The sequence below is a fragment of the Bos grunniens genome, chromosome 1 (genome assembly GCF_055505025.1).
Source record: "Bos grunniens cultivar Pamir isolate PY7600 chromosome 1, Bosgru_T2T1.0, whole genome shotgun sequence".
Classification (NCBI taxonomy): Eukaryota; Metazoa; Chordata; class Mammalia; order Artiodactyla; family Bovidae; genus Bos; species Bos grunniens.
In genome coordinates this window covers 119075208-119091716 of record NC_141165.1, presented here as the reverse complement: position 1 = coordinate 119091716, position 16509 = coordinate 119075208, and the positions used below count along the sequence as shown (strand labels likewise).

At 32.8% G+C, this 16509-nt stretch overlaps 1 protein-coding gene across 23 annotated transcripts in view; it reads left to right on the top strand.

The window, feature by feature from the left end:
• ARL13B (ARF like GTPase 13B) overlaps positions 1 to 16275 on the top strand; it is a 75486-nt gene extending 59211 nt beyond the window's left edge. For 7 of the 23 annotated variants that reach the window (XM_086321317.1, XM_086321315.1, XM_086321216.1 and 4 more), the window contains 5 exons: positions 801 to 915; positions 4083 to 4305; positions 6988 to 7104; positions 8067 to 8135; positions 15434 to 16275. In XM_086321317.1, coding sequence (XP_086177443.1) covers positions 801 to 915; positions 4083 to 4305; positions 6988 to 7104; positions 8067 to 8135; positions 15434 to 15510 — 601 coding nt within the window. In that variant the 3' untranslated portion in view covers positions 15511 to 16275. Of the gene's footprint in view, positions 1 to 770; positions 916 to 1706; positions 1777 to 4082; positions 4306 to 6987; positions 7105 to 8066; positions 8136 to 15433 lie in introns of all 23 variants that reach the window. The other 16 variants (XM_086321283.1, XM_086321276.1, XM_086321213.1 and 13 more) reach the window with 8 other exon arrangements.
• Positions 16276 to 16509: the final 234 nt, after the last annotated feature.

Sequence of the window (16509 nt, the reverse complement as noted above, 5' to 3'; positions counted from 1 at the left end):
TATTTTGTCCACATTTATGGGAAAGCTGAGGCTCAAGTATGCAGATAAATGACCAAGGTCACAAAATTAGTAAATTGCAGATCACTAAATCTTGGCTTTCTAGGTTTAGGATGAGAGAATATATCTTTCCATCATAGAACTTAATAAACGCCATAGTAATGAACACTGACGTTGTTCTACTATACTTAGTCTACTTGCAGATCTAAAATAGTCATGTTTCTGTCTATAGCTGCTGCTTTTAATAATTTATTACCTTTATCTCTGGGGCAACATTAATTTTAAGTCACAGAGGTAATAAAAGTCTCAGTAGTAACTAATATAGAAATATTTATTTGATTTGAGTGGCAAAGGGCAATTTATTTTTATAGCCTTTTCTACTTATGCAAAGCAATAATTGTTATCTAGTTCATTTATGATATAGAACTGTACACAGCTCTTAAGAGGTTTAACAGTAGAACTTATCTAGTTACTATTAGAGAAGAGGATAGCATTGGTTTGGGAGGGTAATTAATAAATTGATAAATATAAATCTTTATTACATAGAAAAATAATCTGTACTGCAGACATTAAGAAGTCAGTCATAGAGAATGTCATTTTTGTCATCATTTCTTTCTTTTAAAATTCAAACGATTAATCTTTACCTGGAGATAGCGGCCTGTTACCTGCATTAGGATAAATTCAAAGCCATATCCATATGTTTAAATACTGAATTTAATAGCCATAAACCTATTGCAAGTGTTCTTAAACATGGTTTATCATTTTCTCATAAGGAATTCCAAATTTTTTCCTTCAAAATATAGAGAACAAAGAGAGCAAGAACAGGCTGAACTCCATGGAACCAGTGGTATGGCTGAGTTGGACCCAGAACCAGTTATTGTTAATCCTTTCCAGCCAATAGCATCTGTAATCATTGAGGTATGGATAGTGGCGAATTAATTTTTATATTTTATAAAGTTGGAAGTTCAGAAAGGAGGTGAGGAGTAGGGAAAGGAGGCAGGGAGATAGAAGTATTTCTCCAGGGATTAATTATTTGTAAAAGAAATTAAAAGGGGCAGACAGGCTAAAGGTTTGCTGCTTTTTCTTCCTCTTCAATCTTCCCTTCTGATCTCTTATAAAAAGGATGGCTGCAGAATTCACTGAGAATGAAAATGAAGATAGGATATACAACTATCTTATCGTTCTGATAAATACATTTTGTCACATATCCTATAATAGTGTTTACTCTTATTTACATTGTCTTTATCCCTGTATATTGCTATTACTGTCCTTTTACAGTAATATTTACATGTTTATGAAGTATTAGAGTATGTAAATGACTTTCTGTCTATTTTCCCAGGATACTTAATGTTTGAAACTATGATATGTTCTTTTATATTTGAATATCATTTAATTTTAAATGTCAGAAGTTTAACTAAAATTAATTTGTAGATTTTAATCATAAATTAAGGGTGAGAGAGAGTGTATGTGTATGTGTGTGTGTTTCTATATCTGTCCGTCTGTGTATCTGTGTCTTTGTTTTCATTTTCTACTGATGTTCAGAGTTTGCATTGGTCCTGCTTAAATCACTCCCAGCAGCTATGCTTCCTCAGTGGCAGAGCTTCCTAAACCACCTCTTCATTCACTCAGAGCTTAATGTGGCAGGTGGCTCGAATGACCCACCTGTATGCTCCATCCCTCTTCCCCTATCACTGCCTCCTTCCACACAGGTATTCATCTGGAAAGGTGGATGATTATTTCTTCTTGGGGCTGCTGCTGAGGAGGGAGGCAGCTCCACAGGTAAGAAATTGATTGTATAGTTTTTGGTTGTTTTATTTTTGCAAAATAGTTGGTACTATGAGATATTTGGTTTTAAGTTACTTAAGAAATGAAATAAATGGAAATAAATGATCCTTTTTATCAAGCAAGTTTTCTTCCCCCCAAAACTTCTCCTTTAAAATATTACCTGACATTTTTTTCCTTTGATTTTTATCACAGATAATGAAAATGGTGAGATGTTGGTTCCAGAATACACAATGAAACAATAGTAACAAACAGAGTTATATATAAGCATTTAGTATAAGAGAAAAGTGGCATTTCAAATCTGGGAGAAAAAATATATTGAAACAACTGAAGAGTCATTTAGAAAAAAAGTAAAATTATTGAACACTGTATACCAAATTAAATTTTAAAAGATTTAAATATTAAAAAAAGACACCTTAGAAACACTTGGATATAATACAGTTAGACATTTGTAAACTTGGAGGAGGAGAAACTTTCAAAGCAGGACAATGAGGCCACAAATCACAGAGTGAAAAATCACAAAATGTGAAAAATAAAGTAGATCTTATTATATATTCAGTTTTTAAAGAGATGTTCTACAAAGTTAAGGACCAAAAAAAATCTAATCGTAATGAAAAATATTTGAGAAACATGGGACCAAAAGAAAAGAAGAATCCTTAAAAAATTACTGTGTAAATAATGAGACTCTAATAGAAAAAAGGGCATTGGGTTATGATGGGTAGTTCCTTATAGAAAAAATTTAAATGGCAATAAGGATATTTTATAACTTACCTTCAGTAGTAATAAAAATAATAAATCAACACTGAGGTAAAAAAGTATTTATTAGTTGGTGGAGATATAAAAGATTGATAATGATTAAAACCTGGAGGGGACAATGGCAATCCACTCCGGTATTCCTGCCTGAAAAATCCCACGGACAGAGGAGGCTGGCAGGCTGTAGTCCAAAGGGTCACCAAGAGTCGGACACAGCTGAATAACTGAGCATGATGATTAAAAAAGCACTAAAAAAGATGTGGGGTGGGGGACTTCCCTGGCAGTCCAGTGGTTAAGACTGCACACTTCCAATACAGGGGGTGCAGGTTCGATTCCTGGTGGGGAAGTAAGATCCTACATGCTGTGCTGTGCAATCAAAAAAAGGAAAGATATGGGAAAATATCACTCTTTCAATCCTTTTCCAGTGGTGTAATTTGACATTAGTTTTTATGAAGTAAAGTTTGTAGTATGTCACATTTTAAAATGTGCTTTACCCTTTGATCCAGCAGCATGACTGTTAGGAATTTATTCTGGAGAACTAATTCAATCATTGTATTTCTTGTAATAATGAAAAATTGAAAATCACGTCTTTGTCCATTGAGTGGGAGTTGGTAAAATAAGTTATGATAGAATTATTCAAAATAATAGTGTAATTGATGAAAGTAGTAATAGCTTACACATACATTATAATATAGGGAATCCCTGGTGGCTCAGTGGTGAAGAATCCACCTGCAATGCAGTAGATCGCCTGCAATGCAGGACATGTTGGTTCCATCACTGGGTCAGGAAGATTCCCTGGAGAAGGATATGGCAACCCACTCCAGTATTCTTGCCTGGGAAATCCCATGGACAGAGGAGCCTGGTGGGCTACAGTTCATGGGGTCGCAAGAATCAGATATGACTAAACTATAGCATACGACTAAACCATAGCATAATATAATGCTTTCATAGCTAACACTACTATGTATGTATCATGCAATATTGTAAGCACTTCATAAATTGATTGACATAGAAAGAAATATGTATTCTTAAATCTTTGATTCTTTTCTGTTTAAAAATATACATGTGCTTGTGCTTAGCTGCTCAGTCCTGTCCGACTCTTTGTGACCCCATGAACTACAGCCTTCCAGGCTCCTCGATCCCTGGGATTTTCCTGGCAAGAATACTGGAGTGGGTTGCCATTTCCTTCTCCAAAAATATACATAAATATGTATATATAGAGAGGCAGTCACATTTGTGTGTGTTTGAGGATATGTATGTCTGTATGTGTGGGATAGGCAAAGAAAAGCACCTCTGTGTGATTTGTATATCAAATAGTGATCATCTCTAGACTGTGGAATTACTAGTAATATAAGTGTTCTTTCTTTATACTATCTCTGTTTTCTAAATGTTTGGCAATTAGCATGTTTTAATGATACACTCAAATAATTTTTAATGGAAATATCAAAGTGCCCTGAAGTTATATAATGCTCATGAATTATTTGATTTCTCCTTTAAGCTATCTTAGATATGACCATTATATTAAGAATGATACATTTCATTTTTGTCAGAATGAAAAAAAACTTGAAAGAGAGAAAAAGAGGCAAAATACAGAAGACAGTGATGGCTGCCCCCTGAAACATAAAATGGAGCATGAGCAAATAGAGACACAGAGCCAGATCAGTGACAGTAGCCAAAAAAACAGTGAGTTTGGAGTAGTAGAAAATTATAAGGAGGCATTAACACAGCAGTTGGAAAATGAAGATGAGACAGACTGGAGATCATCAGAATCAGGTGATAAATCTAGTTATTAAAAATATATAAAGTATTTATTTTTATGCTCATTGTGTTTATTTTTAAGTTTTATGTATTATATGTGACATATAAATAACATTATATAAAACTTAAAAATACTCTTTCATTTGTCATGGTTATTTTCACAAAGAAATATAAGATTTTTTCATCTCCAAATGCAATGTTTATTATGTTTTTTTCATGAATTTTAGTTCATTAGTTTGCTAATTTATGTTTTTATTCATGATGTCTTAAAACCTAGCCCTTTGTAACTGAAAAGAATTTCAGCTGAAAATTCCATTTTCAGTAATTAGGAATATTGCATAGCCCCAGAAATCCTTAGAGTGTATTTAAAACGTTTAAAATTCTTGGAGGGTTTGTTTTGTTTTTAATCTTCATAAAGTTATAGTCAGTGTCATTTTCTTTATTTACTTGTGAGTTTTAGGAGATGCAGACATAATTGAACATTTTGAAAGCTTTGTGGCAGAAACCAACACAATATTATAAAGCAATTATCCTTCAATTAAAATAAATTAAAAATATAATTTAAAAGCTGTTTTATTATCAAATATCCATTTTCCTCTTATTTTAATATTATATGAAATCTTTATGGTTACCTTTCTTTTTATAAACTAGTTATGTGATTTAACAGGAAATTTATGTCTTTTGGTGTCATAGAGAGAGACCCTTTGGACTCACACAATCTGAGGTAGCATCCAGACTTTCTCATCTACTAGATGTATGTTATGTTATGTAGTGTTCTTCAGTCCTTGTTTTTCTCATCTCAAAAATGGAGTTTTCATCTTTTATTTTTTTCCATCAGGCTTTTAGATTTCCTTATAATAAAAGTAACTCTACAATGTTCCTAGCACAGGGCCGATACATGAGAGATACCCAGTAACCATTGCTTCCTTGCCGTTCTTAGTTGGTGATACAATAACTAGGTATATGATGTATTTATAGGGATGGTATATAATAATTTTTGTATAGTATTAAAGAATTTAATATGGGGTCTGCCCTAGTGGCTCACAGGTTAAAGCGTCTGCCTGGAATGCAGGAGACCCAGGTTCAATCCCTGGGTCGGGAAGATCCCCTGGAGAAGGAAATGGCAACCCACTCCAGTATTCTTGCCTGGAGAATCCCACGGACGGAGGAGCCTGGTGGGCTACAGTCCACGGGGTCGCAAAGAGTCAGACACGACTTCACTTTCACTTTCACTTTCAAAGAGTTTATGAAAACAAGATCTCAGTCCCTGAGATGCAGAGTACCAAACATGTATGTTTTGCTATATAAAAATACAAAGATTTGAAAATTATACTTTTTGTAATTTGGGAAGTTAGGGTATCCACATTTGTACCCATATCACTCTCTTAACAGAGTAAAACAAAATGTAGACTGTAAAGTGGCCTCTAAATATATTGGAACAACTCTTTCTAATAACGCTAATACATTGTTAAATAACAAAATGGTTTGGTAGATGATTTGAAAATATTATTTAACACAAAATTGTTATTTCACATATCAGTCCTGGGGTATATTTTTCCCATTATGTAGAGTAGGACACCAGGGACTTAGAAAGGTTGAGTAATTTGAGATCACATATCTCATCTGTGGCTGTGCTAAGATTCACTTCCCTCAACTTTCAGTCCTCTGTTGCATAGCCTGTGCTCTTCCATGACCCTGACTTATTGCCCATGCTAAAGTACCGTATGATTCTGGAAACTCTCTTTCCTTTCTCCCAGCTGCAAAGCTTATAGCTTTAATTGTAAAAGGATGTCTCTGTTTATATCTAGAATAAAATATTCTCAAGTGACACTGATTTATTTAGAAAAATAATGAGTTTCTAGATATATTTGTATTTCTTACTGCTTTATAGGTTTCATAGATGTTGGCTGTTTCTTGTGTAACATAATTTCCATTTTAGAAAATGTATTATATGTATAAATTTAGTGATTTGGGATTATCAATTAAAATATTTCAGTGGCTCTGCTGTTTGATTATTTAGCTACTATGACATCCTGGTTTATGTTGTTAAAGTTTACATGTTAACAACATAGATTCACTTAAAATGTCTATATGTGCTTAAGTGAGAATTTGTAAATATTTTTAGAAAAATTAAGATTCAATTCTGTAAGATCTAATATGAGTTTTGGTTACATACATTTATGTTGAGCATCTTGGGCATTATTTTCATAGATAATGTGCTTTGGTTTGATTAGGGTCTTTTTTCCACATTTCAAAGGATTATTTTTGGGCTTAGATCTGGAATCATTCTGTATATCCTACTGAGATAAACCGATACCTCTCTTTTTCCCCCAGGTCATCCGTAGCTTTGTAGAAGTCTCTGTAATTAGATGATTCCATTTATTTATTATGACACTTGAAAAAAAATGTTACTTTTGGAAATATGGATTTTTTTTTTGTATTCTGAATCACTTCTCATAGAACTTAAAATACGACTTTTTGCCACTCGCTCATATTTTTTAATCATTCATTCAATAAACACTTACAAATATATTCTTAGAAAAGGAAAGTTCACAGTTCATTATTGGTAACAATTTTTAAGTTGAAGTTATATTTCTATGGTAATAATTATATCAATATTCTAATTCTGTTCTTTTTTTTTATTATAGAAGTAACTTTTTCCAAAAGGCATAAAGTTTCATGTTTATATTCTTATAGATAACAGTAAAAAGAAAGCTAAGAAACTAAGGATGAAAAGGAGCCACCGTGTAGAACCTGTTAATACAGATGATTCTGTTCCTAAGAGTCCAACACCACCCCCACCTCCTCCTCCTGGTGAGTAAATTGAAATTGATACTGAATTTAGAAATACTGCCTTAAACAGTAAAGAAAAATACAAAAAATTATGCAGTTATTCAGCATATTCATAATCTTGTGAATTTGTGAGAAACGTAGAATTCTTTGTTCCGTCTACTTAGTTCAGAATTTATCAACATAAATATTGATTTTTTTTATTCATAAAAAATGCTTTATGAAAGTAAAAAAAATAGTAAAAATTAATAAGACATCTTTACTTAAGTACCTCCTATAATGGATTCAGGTCCTGTTTGGAATATCAGTACCCAGATTGCTAAAGGGAATGTAATTGTAATGAATGGATGGTTAGTATGACCTTTTAAAAAATTGGATCTTTCCTCCTGAAAATTAATGTTTGAAGCCAAGATGTTTGAATGTTTCCATTGTATTTCCAACATACATCCTGACCTTCTAACTATGTTATGGATATTAAGTGAAATACTGTATATAAAGCACTGGGACATAGTAATTTTGAGAAATTTTTCATCACTAAGCATTGTACCTCACATATTCAGTAAATACCTTACAATGTATATGTTTGTAGTTTCCTTTTAGTCTTGCTAGAAGGCATAAGATGGTAACATTTTCCTTTGAGCCCCATTTTAGGACTTATTTCTGATATTCCACTTAATAAGTGTATATTTCTTTTAGCTTCTGTTGGGACTTAGATTAGTAGCCTAAGGTTATTTATGATGGTGGTGAGGATGCTTATGTTTTTATCTAAAGGGAAACAAAAACGTAAAGCAAGTATTACCAACCTAAAATTACATTTTAAAACAGAAACCATTTAAAAAGGGTTTATGGTTATTTGGTACTATATCATTGAATATGTATGAATTGACATTGAAGTTGTATACACTGCTGTCAAGAGAGGGATCCTCTTAACAGACCTAAAGAGATATTGTATAACAGTGTTTTTAAATGTCTTTCTTTTTCTTCAGTTGGCTGGGGAACCCCCAAAGTCACTAGACTTCCAAAACTTGAGCCTCTTGGTGAAACACGTCATAATGGTAATGCAAAAGGATCAGTTTTCAAATATCTATACATGTCACATTCATTTTTCTTTACCTCATTACTTCAATAAACTTTTACTTTGGGGAGCCTTTCAAATCCACAACCATCCTTTTTCATTATACTTCACTTTCATTTATTTAATTTTTTATTCTTAAGTGTCCTTTGCCTCAATGTAATCTAACATTTATCTTAGAAAACAGAGGTAAAGACCATCATAGCTTGTGTTTATCCATTATATATTAATGTAAATAGTTGTAAAAGAGAAAGATTTTAAGGCAGCTTAAATATGAGACAGTACAATTATGGTGTTAAAAACTTCATTGTCCTATATATGCTCAGTATACTCAATGATGCATGCATGGTCGTGTCCAGCTCTGTGACCCCATGGACTGTAGCCTACCAGGCTCCTCCGTCCGTGGGAGTTTCCAGGCAGGAATACTGGAGTGGGTTGCTATTTCCTTCTCCAGGAGATCTTCCTCACCCAGGGATTGAACCCACGTCTCCCACGTTGTAGGCAGACGCTTTACCATCTGAGCCACTAGGGAAATTCAGCTTACTAGAAAGAAAATTACTAAAGTCTTCACTGAATCAAGAAAACACTTTTTTGGATGAAATTAACATAAGGTATAGTACAGCCAGTATAGGGTATAAGAGCTCCACCTGGAAACTTGAAAAAGGACAGTGGGGAATACAGAACTTCCCTTTACAACAGGCAGAAGTTCTGATTTCTAACATGCAAAAGGATGATTTATACATATAGAATTGTAGCTCAATAAAATTCATCAAGGACATCTCATTTCCTTTTTGATAATTCTGTTTACCTAATCTTGAACTTGGTTTCCTAAGAAGATCCATTTACTAGAAAAGAAAAATTCAGAAGTTTAATCTTGAAAAACATATATAATTTGAAATTACATCAGACTATATAAAATATTTTATTCAAAAAGTATTTAAATGTGCTGCTTGCTTTCTTTTTCTGAATACTGTATCAATAATGAACTATTTCTTCATAATCGTTCAGTTCAGTCGCTCAGTCATGTCTGACTCTTTGCTATCTCATGGCCTGCAGCACGGCCAGGCTTCTCCGTCCATCGCTAACTCCCAGAGCTTGCTCAAGCTCATGTCCGTCAGGTTGGTGATGCTATCCAACCGTCTCGTCCTCTGTCATCCCCTTCTCCTGCCTTCAATCTTTCCCAGCATCAGGGTCTTTTCCAATAAGTCAGTTCTTCGCATCAGGTGGCCAAAGAATTGGATCTTCAACTTTAGCATCAATTCTTCCAATGAATATTCAGAACTGATTTCTTTTATGATTGACTGGTTTGATCGCTTTGCAGTGAAAATTAAAAGATTTTGTTAATTTCTAAAGACAGAAGGTTTGTCCTTCAACTTCAGAATAACAGTGAAGTCACATGTCTTTTGGTGCTAACTTTACATCATGATGTTTTTGTTGACTATAATAGATTAGTTCCTGTTTATTTATATTTTGAAATTGTTTGTGTTAAAATATATTATCAGCTTGAATATTCAATATGTTGTTAGAAACAATTAGGTAGTGCTAATGTATATGTATATAAATATATATACATGCATACATGTGTGAGAAGAGTTAATAAGCAGAAGAAATAAACTGTTCAAAGATGGAGAGGTGGGAAAACACATTGCTTAATTTGGAAAATAGTATAAAGTTACTTGTGACTAGAGCTTAGGTTCATGTAGGTGGAATAGGTAAGAAATAGGAAGTTTAAAGTTACAGAGAGATATTTAAACTAGAATTACAGCTTATAGCCAGATTGTTTAGGGCCTCACAAATATATTTAAGATGTCTAGACTCACTATGATTTTACAAGAGACAATATACATTTTTAACAGGGAAATAGTATTACAAGAGTTATTGTTTAGGACAGTAATTTTTGTCACTATGTATGTATAGACTAGATTGGAGAAGGCAGTGGCACCCGACTCCGGTACTCTTACCTGAAAAGTCCTATGCATGGAGGAGCCTGGTAGGCTGCAGTCTATGGGGTCGCACAGAGTTGGACACAACTGAGCGACTTCACTTTCACTTTTCACTTTCATGCATTGGAGAAGGAAATGGCAACCCACTCCAGTGTTCTTGCCTGGAGAATCCCAGGGACGGGGGAGCCTGGTGGGCTGCCGTCTTTGGGGTTGCACAGAGTCAGACACAACTGAAGTGACTTAGCAGCAGCAGCAGCATAGACTAGATTGTGCCCACACTAAGGTTAGGATCCGAGTTAGAAGCTATTGCAGTAGTCAGAGTGAGAAGTGAAGAATGGGAATGGCAATGGAGAATAAAAAGTGTGTTGAGAGAATATTTGAACAGTCATAAATTCTATATGAAGAATGAATGTATGGGATGAAAGAAAAGAGCAACAGAATATTATTTGGCTGAAGGGGCTAGAAGTTTGGTGCTATCTCTAATACTGACAATACATGAGGAGAAAGGAAACTTGCTTTGGAGGTGTCTATAGGCTTATCTATTTGGAAATGTCTATAAATCAGTGCAAATAAGATTCTGGAACTCTGGAGAAAGGGGACTCAGGTGGGTGGAAGGGCATGTAGGTAGTTCTTGTTTTGTTTTTCAGTTGTCATCACGTAATAGAAATGCCTTGTCCCTAATAGATGTTGTATATTTGCTTATTGAATGAATGCAGTTGAAGGAATGATAGTTTCCTGTTTCTGAGGGAAAGTATGTAGAATAAGGAGAAGAGAATGGTAGTATCTGGGGGAACATTAGATAAAAGCAACTAAAAAAGAGATTGAAAATGGGCTAATAAGAAGGTTGTTTTTCATTGGTTTTGTTTTTCTTTGTTGTCCTATATTTTTAAATTAGAACTCCTAGAAAATAATTATAATGAATTAGTTAAATTTAAGACCACTGTTATTCTTATATATCAGTTAATTTTAAGTAGATCAATAAATTAACTTCTCAAAGCAGAAAATTAAACATTCTAACTTCACAAGTTTTAAAATATCTTCATTATTTTTTTCCCATAAATTTTAAGTCAAAGTATACCTTGTATAGCTAAAAAAAAGTATAATCAACTCTGTTTTCATTATGGAGAAGAAAGTAGGTATAACAAATTTAAAATTTTAATTAAGTTTAAATTAATTTTTAATATTTATTGGGAGATTTTTGTTTAAGATGCTGATAGTTGCCAATTTTATCATCGCATCCTCTTCTCTTTCCTAACTATTAATATATATTTATTTGAATGTGGTTGATGGGAAGTAGACAACAGACATATAATGGGAAATAATTAAGGGAAAGGGAAATAATTAAGTTAACTGCATTTGGGTTTGGCACTTAAAATTATTGAGATGAAAACTAATTTTTTATAGTCAAATTAGGAATTAAGGCAGATTCTTATTTATTCTTTGATTACAGACATTGATTCCTTGATGGCAGTTCAATTTTACTTTTCTAATTGCTTTATTTTCTCTAAACCTCACTCTGGGTAATACGTAAGACATACAGTCAGAGAATAGACTTAAAAACTGAATCTATATTCACTTTGTAGACACTCTTAATCCATACTTCATAAACGTTATGCATTATGAGAAATAAACATTGTTGGCCAAAAGTGCCAAGTATAAAACTAAAGAATATTTTCAAATCTTAAAATATGAATGAATATTATATTTTGTATGTTAAGTTTGAAGCCCTTTATTAAAATGGGTATCAATTAATTTGGTCATATCAGTTGGTCAGTATGGTCAACTTATATCCCCTACAGTTAAGGGAATAAGAAACCTGTTTTGTATAGAATGTTATAATTTTCTGGCAATGAGATAATACAGAATCAACTGCAGTTGATACTTCTTGTCATGTGTATGTGATTTGGGTTCTTTTCAATTCTAGAAGTAAAACATAATAGAAACTATTCATTCTGGTTTAATCATGAGTTCTGTGATATGTTAAAATTCTTGTTAATTTTGAAAGCAAGAAATTAGAAAAGGCATACTTTAAATTTATCAAAATAATTGTATCTTATAATTTTATTAATAGCAGTATAATAACTGTATACTATGTCCCTGGCATATTGCTAAGCACTTTTAAGTACATTATCTCATTTTAATTCCTCTAATAGCCTTGTAAGATGGGCAGTTTGTGTGTGAGAAACCTACACCCAAGCTCACACAGCTATAAATGACACAGAATTTGAAGTTAGGTCTGTCCAGCTTTGAAATCCATATTTTTAATTCATTTTATTAACATTGTTATATTAAGATTTCTTAGAGCATCATGGCAGCTTAGTATTCGCTTTAAATTTGTAGTTGCTTGAACAATCATTTTCTCCTCTAATTTTTTTTAAGGAGAGAATATACAGTTTATTTAAAAAATTTTTTTTAAGTAATGACATAATTGTGGCAAATATAGTATTGTCTATGGTACACTCTGGTAGAGGCTGCAAACTGATGACACAAGAGCACCTCTCATTGTTGAACTGAATTGATGCTCAAAATGTTTGAAATAGGGGTGTACATGATGTTGATAAGTCTCATTATTGGTGGTGCTAACCTTCATCATTTGAATAAGGTGATATTTGCCACATTGTAAAATGTTACTATTTTCTTTGTAATTAGTAAATATCATAGACGTGATACTTTGGGATATGCAAATATTCTGTTCTCCACAAACTTTAGCTTCTGTTTTAGCATCTGTTATTGGATTGTGTGTGCAATAATTTTTACTGTGATATTTGCCTAATTGTAATTTTCTGTTACTCTTTCTTACATTGAAATTTATTCAATTTCATTATTTTATTTTTATTTTTTCCTTCCAGTTTTATTCAAATATAATTAATCTAAAGCACTGTATAAGTTTAAAGTGTATAGCATAATGTTTTGACTTACATACATCATGAAATGGTTGCCACAGTAAATTTAGTGAATATGCATCATCTCATACAGATTAAAAAGGAAAAAAAAAAAGAAAAAAAATTTTTTCCTTGTGATGAAAACTCTTAGGATTTATTCTTTTAACAACTTTCATATGTAACATACAGCAGTGTTAATTATATAATTATATTAATAATGTTTTACATTACATTCCTAGTACTTATTTTCTAACTGGAAGTTTGTATCTTTTGACCACCTTAATCACCATACAAAGATACTATGTTATTACTGACTGTATTCCCCACTCTGTACATTTCATCCCTGTGGCTTATTTATTTTGTAACTGGAAGTTTGTGCCTCTTAATTTCCCTCACCTGTTTCCCTCATTCCTGCACCCCACCTGCTGCCTTGCCGTCCCTCTCCTTTGTCCAGCAACCATCCGTTTGTTCTCTGTATCTATGACTCTGTTTCTGTTTTGTTTGTTCCTTTGTTTTTTTGTATGTTTTTTAGATTCCACACATAAGTGAAATTATACGCTATTTGTCTTTCTTTGACTTATTTCACTTAGCGTAATACTCTCTAAGTCCATTCATGTTGTCAAAAATAGTAAGATTTCCTTTTTTTTATTGGCTTATTATTGTGTGTGTGTGTGTATCACATCTTTATCCATTCATCCGTTGAAGGGCACTTAGTTTGCTTCCGTGTCTTGGCTACTGTGAATAATGCTGTAATGAATATAGGAGTGCATATATCTTTTTGAATTAGTATTTTTGTTTTCTTTGGAAAAATACCCAGAAGTGGAATTGCTGGATTGTATGGTAGTTCTATTTTTAATTTTTGGAGGAATTGCCGTACAGTTTTGCATAGTGGCTGCTGTGCTGTTTGCATTCCTACCAACAGTGCATGAGGTTTCCTTTTCTTTTGTTATTTGTGTTGTTTTTGATGATAGGTATTCTAACAGGTGTGAGGTGATATCTCATTGTGGTTTTGATTTGCATTTCCTTGATGCTTAGTAATGTTGAACATCTTTTCATGTGTCTATTGGCCATCTATCTGTTTTCTTTGCAATAAAGTATTTTCAGATCTTCTAGCCCACTTAAAAAAAATTTTTTTTTGTTTTTGGATATTGCATTCTATGAGTTCTTTGTGTGGTTTGGATATTAACTCCTTATTGGATGTATTATTTGCAAGTATCTCCTCCCATTCAGTAGGCTCTTTTGTTGATAGTTTCCTTGCTGTGTGGAAGCATTTTAGTTTGATATAGCCCCATTTTTTATTTTTCCTTTGTTTCTCTTGATTGAGGAGACATACCTAACAAATATTAAGACCAATGTCCAAGTGTGTACTGTCTATGTTTTCTTATAGGAGTTTTGTGGTTTTGGATTTTATGTTTAGTCATTTAAAGTTTATTTTCATATATGGTGTGAGAAAGTGATCCAGTCTGATTATTTTGCATGTGACTCTCCAGTTTTCCCAGTACCATTTATTGAAGAAGCTGTCTTTTCTCCACTGTATATTCTTTCCTCCTTTGTCATAGACTTTTGTTAGTGGCAGCCTTAGAGTTTGCAATATACATTTACAACTAATCTAATTTTGCAAGCTGTTTTCTAGGGCATGTTCTCGCATGAGGTGCTAGTATCTATTTAAGACCCCCTTAGGCCACTTGGCCAGACAAAATGGATGCTGAGGCAGCAGTATCATGGAGCCGCTTAGCTGAACTCTGGCATGTGCGAAACTGGAAATGGGCCCCTAAATACATTTTTAATATATTTATTTCAAGTGACCTTGAACACCTTTGCTTCTAGAATAATTTTTGAATAATAGGCCAGAAAAACTGAAGTTTCCATATGCTAATGTTTATAAACCAATTTATGATAATTAAGGGCTGGGAACTTATTATGAAGTAAAAATTAAGACTGTTTTTGTATCAGATATGCCCTATATCAATGAACTATACTGAAGTATCATTGTAAAATATTCCTAATACCAGAACACTAAGATAATTAATTTTTCTTACCAAATTCTTAGAAGTAATAGACATTGGATAAGAACATGGATTGTACAAATACTGATTTTATTAGGGCTTTGGCAACAGGTTCCATTAGTTTTGGATGTTTGTTATTTGTTTTGTTTCTGATGTGAACACTTACTTGGAAATAATAATAATATATATATTAGGTGCAGCTTTATATTAAATCAATAGAGATTAATTTATAACCTTGAGTTAAAAATTTACCCTAGTGATTGTTTTTTGAATTTATTCAACTTTTTTCCAGTTCAGACTTTTTTCCCCAATATGCTGTATGCAATGCTTCACTTACAAGGTCAGAGTTTCTTACTCTTTTAAAGGTGTTGGTTGGAAATAAACGAATTGTGTCAGAAATCTTGATTTACCATAACAATTACATATTGTTGGTATACCTTGTTTACATAGATTTCTATGGAAAGCCACTACCTCCCGTGGCTGTGCGACAGAGACCTAACAGTGATGCTCACGATGTCATCTTATAACCAAGTCATATGGATGTGCTCTCTTTACATCAGCAAGATGAACTGGAGGACCTTCTTTCTCAATAGAGGAAAACCTTGAATGTCGATGACTGGGGCAAGATAACCATAGCAATATCAGTGAGCCAAAGACCTGACTGTTCTGATAATTAATTGCTTATCCATGGCTTTCATGGTTTAAAAAAAAAAAAAAAAAAGACCAGCAAATGGGATGAGCATTTGGAACAAGTTAGCAAGAGTTAGTGTTGACTCTGGTTTATACATCCTCACTCATGGGTGTATTCCTGAAGGAAAACCTGTTCAAAAAGAGCCAATGGACTCTGTATACTTCCTTTACTATTTAATAGTCTTTATTTCTTTATTTTAAATGTTTGTAAGATATATGTGCATGGAAAGGGGATTCTTGGGAATTTATAACCTCAATTTTTAACTTTTTATATTTTTCTAAAATTTTGTTTAAGGATTTTAATTACTATGATATTGACTGTGCACTTTTCTATAGATACTTTGTTTCAACTGTGTCTGGAAAATGGAATAGATTTACTTGACAGACATGAACTATACAAAGGAGATATATTTATATGGTTTGAAGTATGTTTTATAATAGTATTGTTCTTTAGTTATACATCTTAATTTGACCTTAAGATATTTTTAAAATAGATTCTCACATTTTACCAAATTATATTATTTGAAAGCACTAATTAATTGAATGTTTGTTGCTGTTTGTTTTCTTTGATGACATTCCCAATAAATGAAAGACACTTGCAATTCCTTTTGACTTAAATGTTTTTTAAGTTAGTAGAAATGTTTTATGAGATACTATTAAAAGTCCCAGTAAACCCCTCTTTCAAAGGTTAGATCTTTTCAGAAATCAAAGTACTCCTTCTCACTCTCTTGTCTGTCAGAAGTTTCAGTAACTCTTGTAGGTTATTCTACCTCTTTTGTGCCTTGAAATTAAAGGCAAAAAGACTGAGAAAGCTACTGTAGTCCAAAACTTTATTT